At 41.2% G+C, this 22,416-nt stretch overlaps 1 protein-coding gene across 1 annotated transcript in view; it reads right to left on the reverse strand.

The window, feature by feature from the left end:
- The window catches only part of LOC132830726 (LIM and SH3 domain protein 1-like), a 155,488-nt gene that overhangs the window by 102,580 nt on the left and 30,492 nt on the right, over nucleotides 1-22,416 (reverse strand). The window contains exon 2 of the mRNA XM_060848558.1: nucleotides 13,616-13,710. Coding sequence (XP_060704541.1) covers nucleotides 13,616-13,710 — 95 coding nt within the window. The remainder of the gene's footprint in view (nucleotides 1-13,615; nucleotides 13,711-22,416) is intronic.

Raw genomic sequence — 22,416 nt, forward strand, 5'->3', positions numbered from 1 at the left:
TCATCCTGGTGCCTTGACCCTTTTGACCAACAACAAAATTAATGAAGAGGTCATTATTCAACTTCTGTTTGTGGGTGCTTGCTGTCCACAATTAACTGCTGCTTGTCCTACAATATGATAGTAACTGCCCTCCAAAACAACAAGCAACTCACTGGTTGTCAAGTAGAGTTAAGGAAGGCACTAAAGAAACGTAGAGTAAAAAGTGAGGTCTGCAGATGCTGGAGATCAGAGCTGAAAATGTGTTGCTGGTTAAAGCACAGCAGGTTAGGCAGCATCCAAGGAACAGGAAATTCGACGAAACGTCGAATTTCCTGTTCCTTGGATGCTGCCTAACCTGCTGTACTTTAACCAGCAACACATTTTCAGCACTAAAGAAACGTAGGTTTTTCACATTACAGGAGATTTTGTAATGAATCTTGGTTTTTTGTAAGCATTTTCTGTCTTCAAAGCCAGCAATCTGTGAATTGTAACATTCAGAGCATTTTCAGTTTCCACATTCAGTTTTGCCCAGCAGTATGAGGGAGTGCTCACAACAAGGTCCTCAACAGATCTTCTTCAATGATCCCCAAAGTAGGGAGGATAGTAAGAGAAAGAATGAATGAGTGAGCACGAGATAAACATTTTAGGAAGTGTTGCTTTTCGCACCACTGTGAATGCAATTAAACTATAGAGGTGCAATGTAGAGTCTCCAATGGAAGACAACAGCAGTTGGATGGTTCTGTGCTGTTGTAGCTGCTTGAGGAATCAGTAGGAGTAAAATCTACATGTTACCCATGTTTACCAGTTTAACATGTTAAAACTGTTAGAAACAACTAGCACATATTGTAGATTGAATTACTACATAAATGCTGTAAAGTGTAATTTATTGTTATTTGTTCAAATTCATGAAAACTTCTGGCTTCAATTTCTTAATACATTTCTGAATCCCTCACTTTGTCATTTAAAAAAATTCTATAAACCTCTAACCAGATGGTAATATAAATTTGGTCACCTAGTCTGGGTTCAGAAGTTTCCTGAAAAAAAGGGCACCCTTCTCTGACCAGAGACAGGCTTCCATTCTCCACAATGTCAAGTGATTGGAATATTCAACTAAGCAGGGAGCACACTCCAGAGGTTTAGCAAGCTCTCACCTGATGTCCAGCAAGGGATATGGGCAGGTGACAGCCCTTTGAAAAAAAACACTAAACCAACAAACAAACAAAAACAAACAACATACTGTCTTCTCACCCTCTAGCCCAGCCACCTGTACTAAATCATTTATTTTTATGTTTCCATAAATCATGCGTGTGATCTGGAAGGGATAAAGAAACATGTGCTTAGTTCTTTAGAGAATTGAAAGGAAACGGTAGCATTTAAGGATTAGTTGCAAAACAACACACTGTTTTTCTTTCTAAATAAATACACAAAAGGAACAAATCTATTTCTGTCCAACTCTGCCATTTCCCACTCAGTAATAAGTTGCTTCTATTAGACATGGCAACACCTTTACATTTCAAACCACTCCAGTTCAATTGCTGTAACCCAACCATGCTTACTCCACCCAGTAACTGATGAGTTGCTCTATTCACATTGACAGCAGAGTCAAATTATTTCCTTAAATAGGCAGATAATGCTCAGAGCTGTCTAACCCCACACGTCTGCTCTCAATGATCGATAGCCAAATCTCACTTGCTAAAATATACATGGGACACAGCATAGACAGAGAAAAGGGAGAATATTTTCTCAAACTAATCACAACACATTTATGTTTTGTTAACAATGTGTCTGAATAGCATAAATAGGGAGAAATCAAGCCCACTGGCAGAAAGGTTAATAACCAGAGACGACAGCTTTAAAAGATGACTAACGAAAGGACCAAATGGAAGGGAACTTTGCGTTACAGCAAATGGTTAGGATCTGGAATTGACTTCTTGAAATTGGGGGGGGGGGGGGGGGGGGGGGAGCAGATTCAACAGTAGCTTTCAAAAGCAAATTGGATGAATATTTGAAGGAGAAAAGGCTAATACAGGCTCGATAGGTTGAACAGCCTCTTTCCAGTGTACTAGTACACGTTATAATTGTAGTAAAAGAATATCCAAAGAGGGAGATTAAAGATAATTCTGTTACACAGCAGAGTAGTTTCCGGTTGCAATTCTCTGGCCAAAATATAGTTACAGGACCCATATCCTTTTTTTGTTTCTGATAAAGTAAGAGATTGCTTAAGAGGAATTATTGAAGGGTAAGGGGGAACGATCAGAGTATGGATTCAGTGCAACTTGGGACAAACTCAAAATGCTGAATGGCCTGCTTCTGTGCTGCAGAGATTCTCTGAATGTAAACTTCTGTCGTCTGCAACAGGAAGAAATATTTTTTTTTAAAAAAAGGACAAAACTTTCATCATTCCAACATGAACAAGAATCACAGGCTTGTAAGAGTGGAAGGGGTGGGAGGGTGGTGGAGGGGCTGCAGGAAGACGGTTGCCTGCTAAAACAAACAGGGCACTGTAAAACACAGGGGCCAAGGGTCTCCATTACAACATTGATTCCCCCTGGGAACTTTGGCAAATTAATAACACTGCTTTGGGCTTCTCCCAGATCAGCTATAAATAGCAAGCAGACGCCGAAGGCAAAATTCTTCGAGATGCCTTTATTGTTCTAAAGCTGGACCTATTCCACATCACAGTAAGGCCAATTTCTCTGCGGCGATGGACTTTTTTTTTATTTTCCCACACTTTTCTAGCCATATGGTGCAGGAGCTGCGACTGAGAATGCAGAGTCCCAGCCAAAAACAAAAACATTCTTCTGCCTTGGAGTCACATCTGTTGGGATTTTGAACTCAATAGCCAGTCACACTAATAGTCAACCCTATTCACGGAAAACCGACAGACAAAAAAAAGCAGTTATTAAATTTACCAGTCACAACTTTTACAGGATGAACATTGATGGGACACTCAGGGTGGAAAGAAGAATCTTCACTTCAAGAAAGTGATTTGGAGGAGTCGATGTTGGACAGGGGTGTACAAAAGTTAAAAGTCACACAACACTAGGTTATAGTGCAACTGGTTTATTTGGAAGCACTAGCTTTCGGAGTGCTGATGAAGGAGCTGCGCTTTGAAAGCTAGTGCTTCAAAATAAACATGTTGGACTATGACCTGGTGTTGTGTGATTTTTACCTCAGGAAAAGGAATTAGCCACAGACTCCAACAAAGCCAGACACAAATTTCCAATGTTCATTGGATCCATATTTATTGCCATTGTATTTATGCCTCTGAAGGTAAGTTGCAGTTATATACACTATCATTTATGATCATGGGAGATCCCAGCCAAAGTACTCTGAAGAGTAGTCACTGGTGTAACATAGAAGATTGTGGCACAGTAATTGCTCACAAAGAACTGATACCGGTTTTAGGAATGTTTGTAGTGAAAAATATTATCCAGGTTACTGGTAAAAAACAAACCTACTCCTCTTCATAATGGCACCTTGGGGTTTTTACATCTTCCCGAGTGAACAGATGGGGCCCTGGCTTAACATTGCATTCTTAAGACAGCACCTCATACAACATAGTCCTCCTTCAGTAACTGCTCAGCGAGTTCAGGCTAGAGTTAGAACTTAAGTGGAAAGAATAGGACTGGAACAGGAAACTGCAACTCACTCAACAAGAGCAAAACACATGTCGCTTCACAACTACCGTATCAGACAACCGTGCCTCAATTTCTTTTGATCTTCAGTGGCCAAATACCTGGACATCATGAAGCCTTGGGAATAACACCCTAAGTTTAGATCATGTTCCTGTTACCTTTGGAGGGGCCTCAAGTTGGCAGCTTCTGTTTATGCCTTGTGCCTATTGGTCAATGTAACAGCTTGACCTCAGGATTGCTACCAGATGTGACACACCCAGATACCTGGACCAACTGGCATATGGATCCTTCAAACAGCAGCATTAAACTAAATTCTCAAAATCCTGATATTTTGACATATTACAATCTATAGAGACCCAATAATTGTTCAAAAGATATGTGAGCTTCCAGTTAACAGCTGAAAAGGAAGGCATGATAAGAATTTTCATTTAATTGTAACAAAAGACTAAATGCACTATTGACTTTTCGTGATTTCAATCCAAGTCCATGTTCCTGCCCATGTTCCTACATGGTGAATCATTGATCTCTCTTCATATAGCTGCTTTCCTCCCGAAGATCCTGACAGGCATCCCACACCCAAAAACTGACCGGGATATCTTAGACCCTTCCTCTTTCAAAATCAGTCTTCATAGCAACATGAATCACATGGGCCAAGTAACTAGGCAAAAATGCTAATTAGCTACATGCAAGACACCAACCCTCTTTCATTTCATAAGTAAAACAAACAATTTAAAAGGCATAAAAGTGTTTAAATATGGGTCAATTTTATTTTCATTTGAAGTCTCCTTGTGAGATTGTTTGGATGCTGCTATAATCCCAACAAGTAAACTGGAAAGTTTTGTATATGAAGAAATTTTTAACAGTTGTGGAATAGTGGGACTTGATTTCCCACACAGGGGCATGATAAATATGATATGCTGCAGGTGGCCAAGCTTGATGTCATCTTCATTCACCTTTCCAACAGGAGATCCCAAGTGACAATACCAAATGGGAACCTGGCTTTCCTGGTTGTATTACAAGGAACCAAGTCTAATGACATCCACCAGCAGCTGAGTTGTGATCAGTTGACTCAGCTTAAATTGGGCAGCATTCTGGGGCTTTCTTCAACTATTAACCTCGCGTTCTGCTTTATTAGAAACTCCTTAAAACTTTAACTAAGATTTTGAACACTTGTTCTTCACCTTCTTCTTCAGTGTGGTGTCTTTTTTTGTCCGATTACACCACTGTAAAGCACCTCTGAATGGTTTACAACAAAAAAAAAGCTAGATAAAATTGTTTAGCAAGTATTACACACCCCTTGAGCAGTTGAAACTTGAACTCGGGTCTTTGACTCAGTGGGACAGACACTATCCCTGCGCCACAACAGCCTTCCCATCAAAAGTATTACAGAATTCAGTTATATTTCTGTCAGATGTACTCCATGTCTGATGTTGGGCTAACTGATAAATCTTCTTCAGGGAATGTGAAACCAAGGAGGTGACAATGTGTGACGTATAATTTCACTATTACTGGCTGACTGCCCCACATTTGGGCATTCCTCATCATATTTTTGAAGATAGGCAAAAGATCAATGATTAAATCGTTACGATATCACATCCAAACTGCTGCAATCTCCACTTGCCTTCTACCACTTTGCACTTTCCTTCTCCTCTCCAAATCGGCAAACCCCCACCCTTCCCAGATCAGATGATAGAAAACTAGAGATTCTCTTCGCAGTCAGAATGTTCCAGCAGCTGCAGCCACTGGATGCAAGATGAATAATTTTGCAATGAGCTGGATAAGAAGAGCAAGTTCAGGAAAAATGTATTGCCTTCAGCGTAGGACAGAATATGGTGTATACGCAGAATTAGGATTGCCAGTCGGCAGCAGCTTGGGGCATGTATACCCCAAGCCTTAGCAGCTGAAGGAAAGGTAGCACGATCCCACCTGGATTTATAATCTTTTAGTTACAGTTTTCTAGTTTGGAAGCTTTGGAATGGTCTCTCTATACATGTAGGTCTACGGGTGAGTACAAAGGCTCTTCACTCCATCTCAGGATGGTTGTTATGACAATAAGTCTGATCTCTTGCAAAAGTGATTGCAATCCCATGTAATAGTTTTATATCCTGAAAGGCACAGTATTTATAGAGATGTACAGCACAAAAACAGACCCTTAGTCCAACTCATCCATGTCGACCACATATCCTAACCTAATCTAGTCCCATTTGCCAGCACTTGGCCCATATCCCTCTAAGCCCTTCCTATCCATGTACCCATCCAAATGCCTTTAAAACATTGTAATTGTACCAGCCTCCACCACTTCCTCTGGCAGCTCCTTCCAACCACACATCACCCAGTGTATGAAAAAGTTGCAGCAAGCTTCTTTAATTCGCTCCCCCGTTCCTTTCAGATTTTATAAACATAACAGTTGTTCAAGTCAACGGTATCAGAAGCCAAGGCAATTTAAAAATTGCAAGGAACTAGAGCCAGAAAAGCTTTTGCTCAATATATTTCATAGAGCCTGATGAAGTGGCCAAATATCATGTAGCAGTTAAGATGGCTCCTACCCAGGAGAAAGAACATCCGTTTTTTTTTTTAAAATGTCAGTGTGCTGCTCAATGAAAATGGACATTATCACCGTCACAACGAGCTCATTCCACAAGCAGAGAAGAAACCAACAATTAAAATCTTCTTTTAAAATGTGCAAATGGTACACAAACTACAATTATTCTCCACAAAAATCTGATTGCTGTGTTGTGCAGAGATGTAACCGATTTCCTCACTTCCACAGCCTGAACACCCTCATTCAACTCCACTTCGTAACGCTCACCCTTCCAGGGAAAGTCAGGATTACAAAATGCTTTGCTCATTTCTGAAATTTGGGTTCGCTTTGCATTTAGACAAAGCTGTTCAGTGTAACTCTGCTCAGGTTGCTTTTGTTGGCACAACCGTGCTGGCAATACGGAGTACAGTTTGATGCTCAGTCCTTCACACACAAAGCACTGCCTAAGAAAGCGAGGCTTGGAAAATGTCCTGGATCTGGAGAGGTCCAGGACAGATGAACAGAAGAATTCCACTGTTTTGAACTTAACAAAAAGGTTAGTTTCCATTGCTGGCCCAAGCACATAGCAGCATCCTGGCACTATGTACCCAGTTTATTTTTCTTTTAGGAGATGTGGGTATATGCTGGCAAGGTCAGTATTTATTGTTTATTCTTTAATTAAAGCATATACCAAGTTCAAGGGCGATGGTTCAGAAAAAGTTAATTAGTTTAGCTTCCCCCAATCTAATTGTATCATAAGGAAAAAGGGGGCGAATGGGGGGGGAGGCAGAGAAGGCAAAAATGTTGTGAATCTCAAAAGCAGACAGAATCAATGTTTCCTCATAGTCTTTACAGTTACAGAAACTCTATTTGGATTCTCAATTGTGATCTGAAATAGGGAAAAATTACCTTTTTTGAAGGAAAGAACAGTGATTGTGAAAAGGATGGCTGCACTTTTTAAACAGTAAGTCACCCGCTACTCATTGTAAGCACTGTTTACACTGCTATTTATTCAAGCAGTTGGGGACAGTGGTGTGGGGGGAGAAAAGAAACAAAAAGTTTAGGTGAGAGCATAACCAAGAAATCCGAAATGACAAAATTCCAACAAGATGAGGTCCAACCACTTCAACATTAAATTGAAGAAATTATAGAGGCAAGTACAGTTAAAACATTTGAGGCACATTTGAGACAAGTACATGGTTGGTAAAGGGATTAGATGGGTATGGGCCAAACACAAGCAAAATGGGACCAGTTTCATTTGGGAAACATGGACAGAATGGATAAATTGGACCAAAGGGTCTGTTTCCACGCTGTTAGACTCTATGGCTCTATAATGACCATCAGTCTACAGAAGGTCATCAGTACTAACCTCTTTTTCAAAAATAACGAGAAACAAGTTAACTCACTTGAGAGAGAGTAAAAATGCAGATCTCTACCTCCAGAATTTTGTTCACCCTTTCCATTTTATTTTTCCAACCACAGTACGTGTCAAACTGTATACTTTTTGTCTATCTTAATCCCGTGAGCGCGTGTGTTGGAGTTTTTAAACCAGGTATTGCTTAAATTGCACAGTAGTAGATAAGATATGACAATAAATGTATTTACTGTTAATGACAAAACCTGTTGTGAATTGCTTTTGTCCTGAACATCAGTCAGGCAGGCAAACTGACAGCCACATTAGGACTGTTTACACTTTGTAACAGCTTGCAGAACTTTGAGGTACAATTAGTCAGTACACGCTTCCTCATTGGGTTGTAACAAGAGACAACAAAATGCTGGGTATTTGAACGGAGAACAGAAAACGCTGTAAGTATTCAACGAAAGAAGTAGCATCTCTGATGAGAAATGGAGTTAAACGTTACAGGTCATGGACTTTCCATTAGAAATTTAACTCTTTCTCTCCCAAGATGCTGCTGTTGAATGTTTCCAGCATTTCCTGTGTTTAATGTACAACACAGGATTTATGGTTTGTCAAGAGCTGCTGGGAAGTGTGTGAGAGAGAGTGGGAGAGAGAACCGGGAGTGCGAGAGAGCCCACGTGAAACTGTGTGGAAGAGACTGGTCAGAAACACCTTGGGGAAGGTGATGGAATCAGGGACCATGAATGATTTTAGTTGCTCACTGGAAAAGGAATATTGAAAACTTAGAGGGCTACAAGAGACAGAGGGGGTAATGGAAATGACTGGATGGTTCTATAGAGAGCCAGCATGGGCTCTTTGGGCCAAATAGCCAAGTGCTGTAAGTACATGACGGTGCCAAAACACTCAGCCTTGTCCCCTCCAGTTAGTGGGCGGCACGGTGGCACAGTGGTTAGCACTGCTGCCTCACAGCACCTGAGACCCGGGTTCAATTCCCGACTCAGGCGACTGACTATGTGGAGTTTGCACGTTCTCCCCGTGTCTGCGTGGGTTTCCTCCGGGTGCTCCGGTTTCCTCCCACAGTCCAAAGATGTGCGGGTCAGGCGAATTGGCCATACTAAATTGTCCGCAGTGTTAGGTAAGGGGTAAAGGAAGGGGTATGGGTGGGTTGTGCTTCGGCGGGTTGGTGTGGACTTGTTGGGCCGAAGGGCCTGTTTCCACACTAAGTAATCTAATCTAATAACATTGAAGGATCCAAAGAGGAAAAGAATGTACATTTTTAATGCTCTAGTGATATTTGCTCAACAGAGCCAAAAATAAATAGTCTAAGCCATGATAAAGTAGCTGCCTTTAACTAACTTTATCAAAATTGAATTCTTCAAGAACATATTTGCATTTTAGGAAGGCAAGATCATCATCTCAATTTGATCCAAGCAGAAAGTTTTTTTTTGAATAAGCAGTTCCTTAGAAATTTGTCCAACTGTTCACAACCCCATCTTGACCACCTGAGCGACTGGCATTGATTCAAAGCTGAATGCCAGTCACAGAGGGCATCAAAATAAATAGTGAAACTTATCAGACACATCTCAGTTGGGGCTGCGAGACGGAGGCTCATAAATCACAGGGTAGTGATTCGAAGGCTGCCCACCAGCTGTATCCTTTTAATGTACCAACCTTGATCCACTGTGTTAGTTTAACACAGCCAAAGGATAGAAACTTCACAAGAATTTGAGAAAGATTGAATAGTGATCCTTCAGTTTACGTTCTGCGAGGGTCATGAAGTTCCTGACCACATTACAGCTTTCAGTTAAAGATGCACAAAAGAGCTTAACAGCAGGCATGAGAGTGACTGCCCTTGACATCAAAGACATACCCTGTATTTGACTGCAAGTGGCATCAAGAAGCACTTGAATACTGGAGGTAGACACATTCATAGAATCAGGTGGGGGTGTACCTCTCCGCTGATTGGAGTCACACCTGACATATAAGATCATTGTGGTTGTTGGAGATCAGTCTTCTCAGCTCCAGGACATCGTTGCAGGAGTTCATCAGGGCAATGTCCTAGACCCAATTATCTTCAGCTACTTCATCAATGATCTGCCCTCAGCCATAAAAAGGTTAAAAGCGGGGCTGTTTGCTGATCACTGCACAACGTTCAGCATCACTCACGACTCCTCTGAAACTGAAACAGTTCATGTCCAAAGACGTGGATAATATCCATGATTGGGGTGACAAGTAATATTTGCACTATACAATTGCCAGATAATGACCATCTCCAATGAAAGAGAATCTAATCATCACTCCATCTCATTTAGTAGCACCACCATTACTGAATTCCCCCACTATCAACATCCTGGAAAGGATTGGACTGACTTGCCACATAAACAGTGACGAAAAGAACAGGGCAGAGACTAGGAATCCTACAGTGAGTGCAGCTCCAACAACACTCCAGACACTTGACACCGTACATGACAAAGCAGCCCGCTTGACTGGCGCCACATCCACAAATATCCACTCCCTCCATCATCGCCTAGTAGGAGCAGCATGTACTAACTACAAAAAAAAATGTGGTGCAGAAATACACCACGGGCCCTTAAGACAGTACTTTTCAAATCTACAACCACTTACATATAGAAAGGGCAAAGAGTAGCAGATACATGGGAACACTATCACCTGCAAATTCCCCTCAAAACTATGATCGGGAGGTGCCAGTGTTGGACTGGGATGGACAAAGTTAAAAAGTCATAGTCCAAAACGTTTATTTGGAAATACAAGCTTTCGGAGCACTGCTCCTTCATCAGATAGCTAGTGGGGCAGGATCACAGGACACAAAATGTATAGTAAAGATCATAGTGTCATACAACTGATGCAATGTATTGAAGAAACCTAGATTTGGAAATATATCACCATCCCTTCTGTGTTGTTGCATCAAAATCCTGGAATTCTCTCCTTAAAAGCAAATGGATTGCAACGGTTGAAAAAGGGAACTTACCATCACCTTCAAGGGCAATTGAAGCTGGGCAATGATTGCTAGCACATCAGCAACCCTAACCCTAACATATTCCACAAATTAATAATAAAACTCTCCTCAGCCTCCTGTATTCTAAGGGAAGCAATTCAGCTTATCCAATCTGAAGTAAAATTCTCCATTCCTGCTGCCACCATCAATCTTTTTGACACTCACTCCGATGCTTTCACATCTTTCCTGAGCACGTCCTTTTCTCACAATACACCTTCCGGAGAGGAATGTTTACAAAATCTCATCCCAAAATAAGTTGATGTAAAAGCAGCTCTCTAAATAGAGAGATCCACCATCACTTTCTGCTCATTATACGCTCATTTTGTGGGGAGGTAGAGTTGGATAAGGAGAGTACCCTTTAATTGAACGCTGTGCTAAATGCCAACCGAGCTCCTGAAAGAAAGCGCCTGCTATTTGTTTGCTGGGTCAGTGTATACAAGAAGGCAAATAAGCGAGGTGGCTCTTCTCCAGTATTGGATTCTTCGAGAGGATGAAGTTGTTTATCCTTCTTTCTGAAAGAAAACCTTGTGTTTAGGTTGTTTGGTTTCAAACTCTTTTACTTCACTTCCCACTCAGCAGTTCTTCTGTGTGCCTTTGTGAAGGAATTTGTTTTCCTCCTTTCTCGCAGTAATTTTCTTTCCTCTTCCGGTTTAGTGTTTCACCGTTAACAAAAGAAGCATTTTGTTTCCAATGGATCTGGTCCCTTTTGTTCACTTTGCATTCTGCATTTTTTTCCTCTCTGTTTACACTGTGAATGACCTGGAATCCACTACCTGACCAGATGGACAATGATTTGAGGAGAATTGAATAAACATTCAAAGACAATTTCTAAAAGGCCATGGAGGATAAACAGCTAGGGAACAGGATTAATCAGCCAACCGCATCAAAGACCATGACTTTGTTGCTCATCTGTAGCTCCAGAAATTTGAAAAGCAGTAACTTTGTGGCTGGAAAGACTTGACATTTGATGAACTTTATCAGACTTTGAGCACCTTCCTGGACTTTTTGTCACCTGACCTCATTTCCAAATGCCTTGTTTAGTTCAACAGTCCTTTTAAATCCTTCTCCAAAATTTCTCAACAATGAAAGCAGATTTCTGTTCCCTTGCTGCTCTGCAGTGTCCTGGAGATTAATCCTTAAATCCGGAGAACTCTATGGTAACGACAAAAGGGCCAATGACCCTAGATGTTGAAAGCTTGTTACGACCAAAGTTACTGTTCAGATAATGTATTTCCATAGAATTGTACAGAGCAGGGGAAGCTATTTAACCTATCCTGTCGCTGCACTTTGGATGCTGCCTGAACTGCTGTGCTCTTCCAGCACCACTAATCCAGAATCCTACCCTGTCACTGTCACAAGTTTTGAGAAGAACCTTTCTTTTAATTATATGACACTGCTCTTTCTCCAGCCTCGCAACTTCTTCCTTCAAGTTATAAACCAATTTGCTTTTAAAAGTTAATATTAAATCTGCTTCCATGGCCCTTTATTGCACAATGCATTTCAGAACACACAATTCTTAATCCCACTTCTGGCTATAATGGCAATCACAATAAGTCTATCACCTATGGTTACAATTCATTGGAAAGAATTTCTTTATTTACACTTAAAAGTTCTGACATTGTTATTTTAATACATTGCCTTAAACAAGGTAAAGTATTTTTATTCAGGAGATATGGGCCAGCATTTATTACCCATCCTTAACTGCCCTTGAGAATGTGCTGATGAGTTGTGTTCATGAACTGCTGCAGTTCATTTGGAGTATATACAATCACCATGTTGTTAGAAAGGGAGTTCCAGGATTTTGACCATTTCATAGATGGTCCAAATGAGTAGACTGCTTTGTCCTGGGCAGTGACAGTGTCGGAGCTACATCCCCCACTTATCCAGACAAGTACTCCTGCACAATCCTAACGTGTGCCTTGGAGATGACGGACATGGTTTAGGGAAATCATAAAAAGTGAGCTAATTGCTGTAAGCTTCCTAATCCCTCACCTGCTCTTGCAGCCACACAGTATTTATTTGACTAGTTCAGGTGAGTTTCTAATCAACAGAAAGCCCAAGGACTTAGATCCTCAGGAAGATTCTAGATTGGTAATTTCATTAAAACATCATGGGACTGTTTAAAGATTATAAAATGATAGAATGCAGATAGCAAGGACTTATTTCCATTAGCAGAGAAGACCTTAACAGACTGGGAATAGATTTAAAATAATTTAGTTACAAAGGAGATGAGGATTCTCTCCTCCCACCACACCCCCACCCACTGAGTGGGCTGGAATTCACTGTTCACAATGGCTGACGTCAATAACCTTCTAAGGGTGGTGAATTTTGAAGTCTTTTGCTCTAGTGAGGAAACTCCTCCTCATTTAAGTCCTAACTGCCCTTTCTCTTGGGAGTCTGACTATGACCCCACCCAATTCTAGAATCACCCAGTCAGGGGAAATATCCTTCTTGCATTTACCCTTTTTGTGTCATGTAGGAATCTGTACGTTTCAATGAGTTCATCTCTCATTCTCCTACACTCTAATCAAACCAGCTCAGTTTCCTCAATCTCTTCATTGAACTGTACAGCCATCCCAAGGATCAGCCTGCAATCTTTGTCATATTCCCTCAGTCTACCTTAAGGTGATTATATATGCAAAAAAAAGTGCTGAAAGTTTTGATTAATTTACATAACTCTTGGACTACACATACAAATCAAATGGTCTCCTGTAATAGTACAGTGCTGCTACCTCTGTACTGCACTAGGTTACCATTAGTCTGGGTTTTGTGGTCTCTTCATTGAGCTTGAACCCTGACTTGACATGGGAATACCATCCCCCCCAAGCCACAGCAGGCATCCTATTGATCAGAGTGGGCACTGTCACCAATCCATACCCTTTGGATGCAAACGTGAGTGCATGCCACCAAGCCAAACTGAGAACACCCAGGTATCACAGCTTCTACAGATCTGTCCACTCCCAAAGCATCCACATCAATTCCTTAGAAAAAAAGTTAGCCTTAACTTCAGCAAGAACTGCACCAGAACACCATTCAATGCAAAGTAAATCACTGGTGAATCCAGCATTTGTGACAGGAATGCAGAAATGTAAAATACTCACGCATTGCAGTAAGGTTTCTTATCATAACCTTTGTAGTTCTTCATGTTTAAAGTCATTTTGCAGACTTCACACTGGAAACATGCTTTATGCCAGAACTGGAACAAGAACAGAAAATCAGAGCAATAAGTTCACAGGAAAACAAAAGTTATCTCTGCTGCTCAAATCCATCTCTCCCAGATCGATAAAATATAAAATAACCGGACATTGATTACACAAATCAGGAGAATCACACATGGTGGAACTGTCCTGCCCTGGTTGATCAACAGAGAGAGATTGATGAGAGATAATGGTAGACCCATGTTTAAAAAAAATGGAATAACATGACAGGGGAGAGAGACAGTTAGAGTTTCCAGTGGTACAAGGGTCTAGAATAGAGCAGTTGCACAGACAAGAGTAAAAAGCAAGAGATTTCACAACAGGACAGTGGCAGGCAGAAAAGCCCGTTTGTGAGGATGTGAGATTCTTCAAAAAGTCAATTTTTAAGGGATAAGGCAGAAACCATGTTGACATTCAAGATTTAAATTTGTCTTTATCCATCCAAAGGATGTGGCGCTCACTATCTATGCCAGTAGTTATTCTCTAGTTGCCCTTGTGGAATTAATGGTGAGCTGCCTTCTTTATCTTCTGCAGTCTGTTCGTGTAGGTAGACCCACAATGCCATTAGGGAGGGAATTCCAGGATTTTGAGCCAGTGACATAAAGGAATAACAATATATTTCCAAGTCAGGATGTGACCGGCTTGGAAGGTAAGTGATATTCCCATATATCTGCTGCCCTTGACCTTCCAGAGGGAAGTGGTCACAGGTTTGGAAGGTGCTGTCTGAGGAGCTTTACTGAATTTCTGCAGTGCATCTTGGAAATAGTACACATTGCTGCTGCCGAATGTTGGTGGTGGAAGGACTGAATGACACCACATTTACAGTCTATCAAGTAGGCTGCTTTGACTTGGATGGTGCTAAGTTTCTTGAGTATTGTTGGAGCTGTGCACAAATGAGGAGTATTCCATCACATTCCTGACTTGTGCCTTTATAGATAGTGAACAGGTTGGAGTGTCAGGAGTTGTGTTACTCACTGCAGGATTCTTAGCCTCTGAACTGTTCTTGTAGCTGCTACTTATATGGCTAGTCCAGTTGAGGTTTTGATCAACAGTAACCCCCAGGATATTAACGGTGGGTGATTCAGCGATGGTATTGCCATTGAATATCAAAACAGTAATATAGTTAGTGTCTCTTTTGTTGAAGATGATCACGTCCTGTTACTTGGCTGGTGCAAATGTTACTTTCCACTTGTTAGCCCAAACCTGGACATTATTTAGATCTTGCTTCATTTGGACTTGGACTGTTTCAGTGTCCAAGAAGTTACAAATGGTGCTGACCACCGTGCAGTCATCAGCAAATATCTCCACTTCTGACTTTATGGCAGGACGAACTTCATTAATGATAACACCCAAAGAGAGCCGGGCCTTGAACACAATCTTAAGGAACTCCTACAGAGATCTCCTGGAGCTGAGTGTATTGACCTTCAGCAACCAACTTGCTTCGTGCCAGGTACAACCTCAGCCAGCATCCTGATTCCCTTTGACTCTAGTTTTGATAGGGCCCCTAGATGCAACACTCAGTCAAATGTGACCTTAATGATATTTAGTGCAGTCCTTCCACCTCACCCATCTGTGAACTGGAGCTTTCCTTCACCAAAGGATATTTGTGAATGATTCAATCACTGTCTTGGACAATCTCAAAAGGATAGGCAGAGCAAAGTCAGGATGAAGGAATATTGAAAAGGGTTCATGCGTTCCAATCTGGGCTAGTTGGATTGAAAGGCTCATTTGTAACAATTATGCTATATCTGTAGCTATAAGATTTATTCTAAACACCAAGTCTCAGTTGGTTCAAATCTTCAAAAAGCATTTTTAATGATCTTTGTCACCAAAACTGGTCCCTCCCACGTATAATTGGAAATTTCTCATTTCTGCATCCCAAACAGTGAATGACAACATTAGCTACAGGGAGAACACCATCCAAGACAGAATCTCTGGTTGAGCTGACTCATGGGATTATCACATGACCAGGTTTCCAAACTGTCTATTCCTACTCTAGCCTCGCTCATCCGATACATCAGCCCTGACAGGGTTCCAAAGTCCCCAGGCAATCGGAAATCGATTCATGACAACCAATAAACCTTTATTCCCCAAACCAATTGTCAGTACATTTATATTGAATAATTGAAAATAAGAGTTCAAGTTCTTTTTTGAGAAACACACAGTCTTTGAAGGGCAAGAAATTTGCCTTTTGGGTCTTCTTGTTTATTGTTTTAAAGCCAATAACAAGAGTCATTTTTTGTTGGAATATGAGCATCACTAGCTTGATCAGCATTTATTAGTTAAGGGCCAATCACATTGGTGTTGCTCTGGCGTCACACATAGACCTCACCCATAAAAAGATGACAAAAACATCAAAACCTACAAAATGAAAAGATGAGTAGGCCATTCAGCCCTTTGAGCCTGCCCCACCATTCAACAGGATCAAGGTTTGTCATGAAATGACAAAAGGAGGGAATGAGAAAGTCTATAGCCTTAAAACCTTCCTTTGAACATTTAGACTAAAATGTAATGTTGAATTATAGAACACATTTTCTGCGCAGTAGAAAATAGTCAGACAGGGAGGGTAAGGCAATTTAACATTTATCTTAACATCAGTGAATCTGTGTAAACAGGACACCGAGTGATAAATCCATGGCTGATCCCTTGTGAAATTAATAACAGCGTTTGATTCTGACCTTGAAACAAAACTCAGTGTGAATTAACGTCTCTCCCAAATTACTGTCCTTCACTGTTATCTGTCTAGTTAAGAACATGCAGTGCTTTTGTAAACCTGGTGTATAAAGGAAGCCAGTTTCTAACAGTACAGCACAGTAGCCTGCTAGGGCTCTTGAAGAGCTGATATCCTACTCTCCTGAGTTAATAAAACCCAGTTAATTTAGCTTATAGGCATCAGTGTTATGTTCTAACAGTGATGCTATTGGTAAATAAAGGGGATGACTAAAATTAAACTAAACTGTCTGTAAGAGGTTTTTTATTCCAGACTACCAAACAGTACAATCTCTGGGATGAACCAAGCGAAGCTTACAGGTTGAGTCCAATGGGCATTCCCTGGGCCATCTCAAATCTGTACTTTAACAGGTTGATCATCCAAACTCAGTACCCTCTTCCCAATGTTCTCTGTACCCTTTGACCCTTTAGTCTGGTGAATTATATCTGACTCTTCCTGAAAACATTCAATGCTTTGGCCTCAATCACGTCCTGCAACAGAGAACTCCACAGGTTCACCAAACTCTGGGTGAAGAAATTTCTCCTCATCTCAGTCCTAGATGACCCACCCTGTGTCCTGAGACTGTGGCTTCGGTTTCTGGATGATGGTAGATGTACTTCCCTAATTGGGCATTCATGAATGAATGAATGAATGAATGGACGACTCAATCCTGAAGAATCCTAAAAGGTTGACAGTTTTCAGCACTACCTCTGCCATGTCCTTGCTCAACACTAACTCCATTACTGATCACTTCCTCACTCTAGTACACATCCCTAGGCTCAGGCTATCTCACGAACTCTGAAAAGAATCAAGTTTGCACAAAATCACTGATTACTTTCCAGAGATTTCTCAAACAATTTCAGACAGAAATGCAAATGTGATAATACAATGCACGTCTTTCAGACAGAAAGCTGGGAACAGAGAAATTAAGAGTTTTGATTATGCTTTCTGTTTCTCCTTTCCCTGTAGTTTTGCTCAGTTCAATTAAGATTGATTGTTTATTTGAAGGGGGTGCTCTCCTTCAAGCTGACATTTTAGTGGGCATTTAATGGTAAAGTTTGATATTGTAAAGACTTTTGTGCATACAAGCTTTGGAAAATTGATTCCAATGGGTAAAAAATAAGGTCTGCAGATGCTGGAGATCACAGCTGAAAATGTGTTGCTGGTTAAAGCACAGCAGGTTAGGCAGCATCCAAGGAACAGGAAATTTGACGTTTCCTGATGAAGGGCTTATGCCCGAAACGTCGAATTTCCAAAATTGATTCCAATGGCAGGCAGTTGATAACCAGAGGGTACAGAATAAAACTGTGTCATGATTAGAGACTTTTAAAGAGAAAGACATTTTGAAGATTTAGAAATGCACTGTTCAAAAAACGTGATGGAAGCAGATACAATAATTTTGAGACTGAAATTTGATGCGATTACTTGTTGTTTAGTCTTACAGAATAAAGTTGAAGAGAGCATGTGTTGAAATTTCTCTCATCAGGACAGGTGCAAGAATACAAAGTTTCAAAGGAAGCAACAATGTACACTCAGTGAGAAAAGGATGCTGTATGTTTGGCAAGTTGACTTGAGAGAGTCATTGCTTTGGAGAATGCACCAGGGAACTACTGTCCCTCAGCTTTTGCTTAATTCTGAAAAAAGTGACATGCCCAGAGGTGTTTCTTTTTCTTACAGGGCAAAGGTTCCAAACACGAATGTGTACAGCTAACAAGCATAAATGAGCCATGTCCAAAGCCCAATTATTTTTTTAATTCACCTATTTTCGAAATCAACCTGATCAGAAATGTTATTACACACCTCTCAAGCAGGTGGGACTTGAACCTGGGTTTTTCTGAACACGGGTGGGGACGCTACCATCACAAGAGTGCCCAAGCCCAATTAACCTTAGTACCGTTCTAAACACACTTTGGATCGTTTTGCAGATCCTATCCAATTGTGGAATTACAGCTAATTGTTCTTTTACAATTTGCAAATGGACCTGCTCAGAGATGTAATTACACACCCGTGGAGCAGGTCGAGCTTGAATCTGGGTTTTCTGGCTCGGGAGGTAGGGACACTAACGCTGAGCCCCAAGAACCCTTGCAGGCCAGTTGTTAGACATGATGTTTAATTATATTCAGGGAGAGAAAGAAATTATAGGCTGTAGGGAAACAGCGAGAAAATAGCACTAATTAGAAAACAGTTTTCTGAAGAATCAATGGTTGAAAAGACTGCCTGTGCTGCTAGGATTCTGATGAGCCAACTCCACAGATACAAGCCCAACCTTTCGTTTCAGATGTCTCTCAAGTACTCTCTATTTCCCTTCACACCTCAAGTAAAGTTAAACCACTAGCAGTGTGCTCGTGCATCATGGCTGGTAGTTTATATTAAATTAGCATTGTAACGACCATTTCCAGGCGTGGGTCTTTGCACACAGCAGGAGGTGGTGTAGAAAACCCAATGAGATAACCATCACTGCAGCACGGGATGATCGTTTAAGACCAAAAGGCCTGTTTGCCCAGAAACCAACTACATTTGTCACTGCTCCCTATCTGGATGTAATGACTACACTGGAATCTCTTTCTATACTTACAATGTAAAGCTGAAACAAATGTTTTCAGCTAATAGATCTGTACCAGTGATAATAGACAATAGGTACAGGAGTAGGCCATTCTGCCCTTCGAGCCTGCACCACCATTCAATATGATCATGGCTGATCATCCTTAATCAGTATCCTGTTCCTGCCTTATCTCCATAACCCTTGATTCCACTATCCTTGAGAGCTCTATCCAACTCTTTCTTAAATGAATCCAGAGACTGGGCCTCCACTGCCCTCTGGGGCAAAGCATTCCACACAGCCACCACTCTCTGGGTGAAGAAGTTTCTCCTCATCTCTGTCCTAAATGGTCTACCCCATATTTTTAAGCTGTGTCCTCTGATTCGGCACTTACCCATCAGCGGAAACATGTTTCCTGCCTTCAGAGTGTCGAATCCTTTAATAATCTTATATGTCTCACATGGACCCAATCCCATGCTAATACAGTCAATATTATGTAAATTGAACTTGCATTTGTATAGTAACCTTCAAAATAGTAAAATCTCCTAAAACAATTCACAGGAACATTGTCAAAGGAAGAGTAGCTTAACTGTTACCTTATTCACATAGTTCGTAAAACAAAGTAGGCAGGGAAGGGTCATTGTGGGATGTCAAATCAGAACTCCATATTGTAATATAAGCACAAGTGCACATATCTGAATTTTCCCTTACGGATTGAAAGAAGTTTGAGAGATTATTTTATATTCATTCATACAATTTACACCTAAGTTGTATCTTACACCAGTCAGTGCTTCTCAAACCTTTTCCCACTGTGAAGCCATTTAAGAGGTTTGAAAATTGTCATAACCTCTCAAGTGAGATCAGAGAGAGCAGGTGCCTATTGGAGTGGGGAGGTTGGGTGGGCGGGTGTTTACAACTGTTACAAGTGTGGCACAGCACTACAACGGCTACTGCTTCCTCACCAGTTCCAAAATGCCATCCTACTTTGAATCCACCGAGCAGGGTTTCCCAATGAGGCCAGATCCCCATGGTCAAGATTGTGTCTTTGTAGCCCAATACCAAATTCAGTCATAAGCCAACTTGATAAGAAAAAGCAATAACATTGTAATGGTCACTGCAATCTTATGGCCTTATCTTGTCAATTAAGTCAATCCTGCTTTTTTTCCTCATTGAGATACTGCCTGAAGCATCTCAGGATGACGTGTTTGCATTTAATCTGTCCCAAAGTTAATGTCTGGGTAAAGCTTTTTAACTCATGTACCGTAACACTCCTTTCTTTACATCTGTCGAGTCATACTGCCAGAGATGTACAGCACAGAAACAGACCCTTTGGTCCTTGCCGATCAGATATCCTAAATTAATGTAGTCCCACTTGCCAGCACATGGCCCAAATCAGACTAAACCCTTCCTATTCATATACCCTTCCAGATGTTTTTGTAATTGTACCAGCCTCCAATACTTCCTCTGGCAGCTCACTCCATGAACGCACCACCCTCTGCACGAAAAAGTTATAGCTCTCTAGTGCAGTGTCTAACAACCACCTCCATATCAAAATGCACGCTCTACAGTAGGTGGATGAGTCAGTCAACCAGTTCTCGAATCTTACGAAAACAAAAAGCTCATACCCACCCAAAGCTTGTTAGTTCAATATTCCACCTCCCATGTAAGGAGAGGGGGAGATTCTAGAACCCATTAAGCCCATCCCATAGCCTGGCAGCCACCTCCCTCAGAAGACTGGCCTTTAATGTGAAGATCCAGTGCAGGACAGGCAGCACATGTTCAGCTTTCTACAAACTAAACCGAATGAGTGCTTGACAACAAAGCCTATGCAAGTCAGTACAAGACTACACAGAGTAGCTGTAAATCACCACACATCTGCAGTAAGACTTGGAGTGTGTACCAGTGACATACAAGAGCAACAGAGAAATTCCAGCAGCGTCTTCCAGGTTCAACCTAAGGTCTGTCAAGCACTCCTGAAGGCAGCTCCAAAAAGTGAAGCAAACATTGGTCAAAAAATTATCAATGACAGGTAGTCCCCAGATTACAAATGGGTAACATTCTTGAGTGTGTTTGTTAGTCTATTTGTACAACACAATATAACATTAATAGCCCTTTCATGAGGGCAAGCAAACATTCATGTATCAGACCCTTAAAATTAATATGGAATCTTGTTCCAAAGTATGCACATTCATAGGACATATTTTCATAAATAAGGGACCGTGCTTACAATGGGCTGGGAACATATCAGCCAGCCCATCAAACACCTCTTCCCTGACTGGTCCTGTTTTCTCAAATGGTCAATGTTTTTGAGAGGGCAAGTATGGCAGCATTGACAGTAACAACTGGGAGGAGCTTGCTACCAATTAATTAAGAATGAACCAACTTGCCTACCAAAATGCATCGCACCTCAGGTTCAAGCACTTTGGTAGGGTAGAATGCAGATGTAAATAAGTAAAAAGGAAATAAATCCTGCACTCCAAGTCCCATCACCTCATGGGACATTCTGCCCCCAGGTGCCCAAAGTCTGTAATCAAGAATTAGATATTTAGGAACGCCACAGCAAGGTATTCATGGATCCACAGTGGACTATACCTCCTGATTGAGGGACACCAAATCGACAGATCACAAGTCTACCAAGTCCTATGACCAGAATGGAGGTAAAATATACACAGCTCCTTGATGCACAAAACCAGAAACAACAAACCCAGAAGGGTGAAATTCTGCCTAATGACTATAGCAAACTGAAGGTCAGAAGCAAAGAGAAAAAAAAGCAAACAGGAAGAAACTAGGTCAGTAGCAGAAAAATGCAAAGAATGTTTGCCTGTCAGAGGAGCTGCAGAGGGAGGAGCCTAGTAACAAATGAATGGGACAGGGAAGGAATGCTGAGGAGTGGGAAAGGACATACAAATGAAGTCAGTTCTTGGTGGAAGTTTGAGGCTGTGGTTGTATTATCAGACAGTTCTATATGAAACCAGTTTTTCCCCTGGACAGGATCCAACTAGCAAGGCATTAAATAAATCCCCTATCTGACAGATTAAGCTCGGTTCTTTGCTAGGGGTTCATAGTCTATTTCCTGTAGGATTACAGCAGCTTGGTTATTATCTGCCCCATCCCATTTACCTTTGAATTACATTTACTGAAAAATTAAAATGGCATGGTATGTCGCCAGCTTAAAACCCGTGCATATACAACCTAAACACTTCAAGTTTAGGCCGCCTTAAATCAGAATAGACTTAGATGCTAAGGAGAAGAATACAATGACCCAAGTTGACAATTTCATCAGAACAGGCCGCAGAACACTGCTACCAATCGCATTAGTCTCTACCTAAGGAGTACTTAACTTCAAAATGCCTGTCTGAAAATGAAAAGTCTCCCATTCCCAAACACCACCTCAAACATCACTGAACACAGAAAGAGAGGTACATACACATAGACCATGAAGCATAAGAGCAAAAA

Source organism: Hemiscyllium ocellatum, chromosome 32 (genome assembly GCF_020745735.1).
Source record: "Hemiscyllium ocellatum isolate sHemOce1 chromosome 32, sHemOce1.pat.X.cur, whole genome shotgun sequence".
NCBI lineage: Eukaryota > Metazoa > Chordata > Chondrichthyes > Orectolobiformes > Hemiscylliidae > Hemiscyllium > Hemiscyllium ocellatum.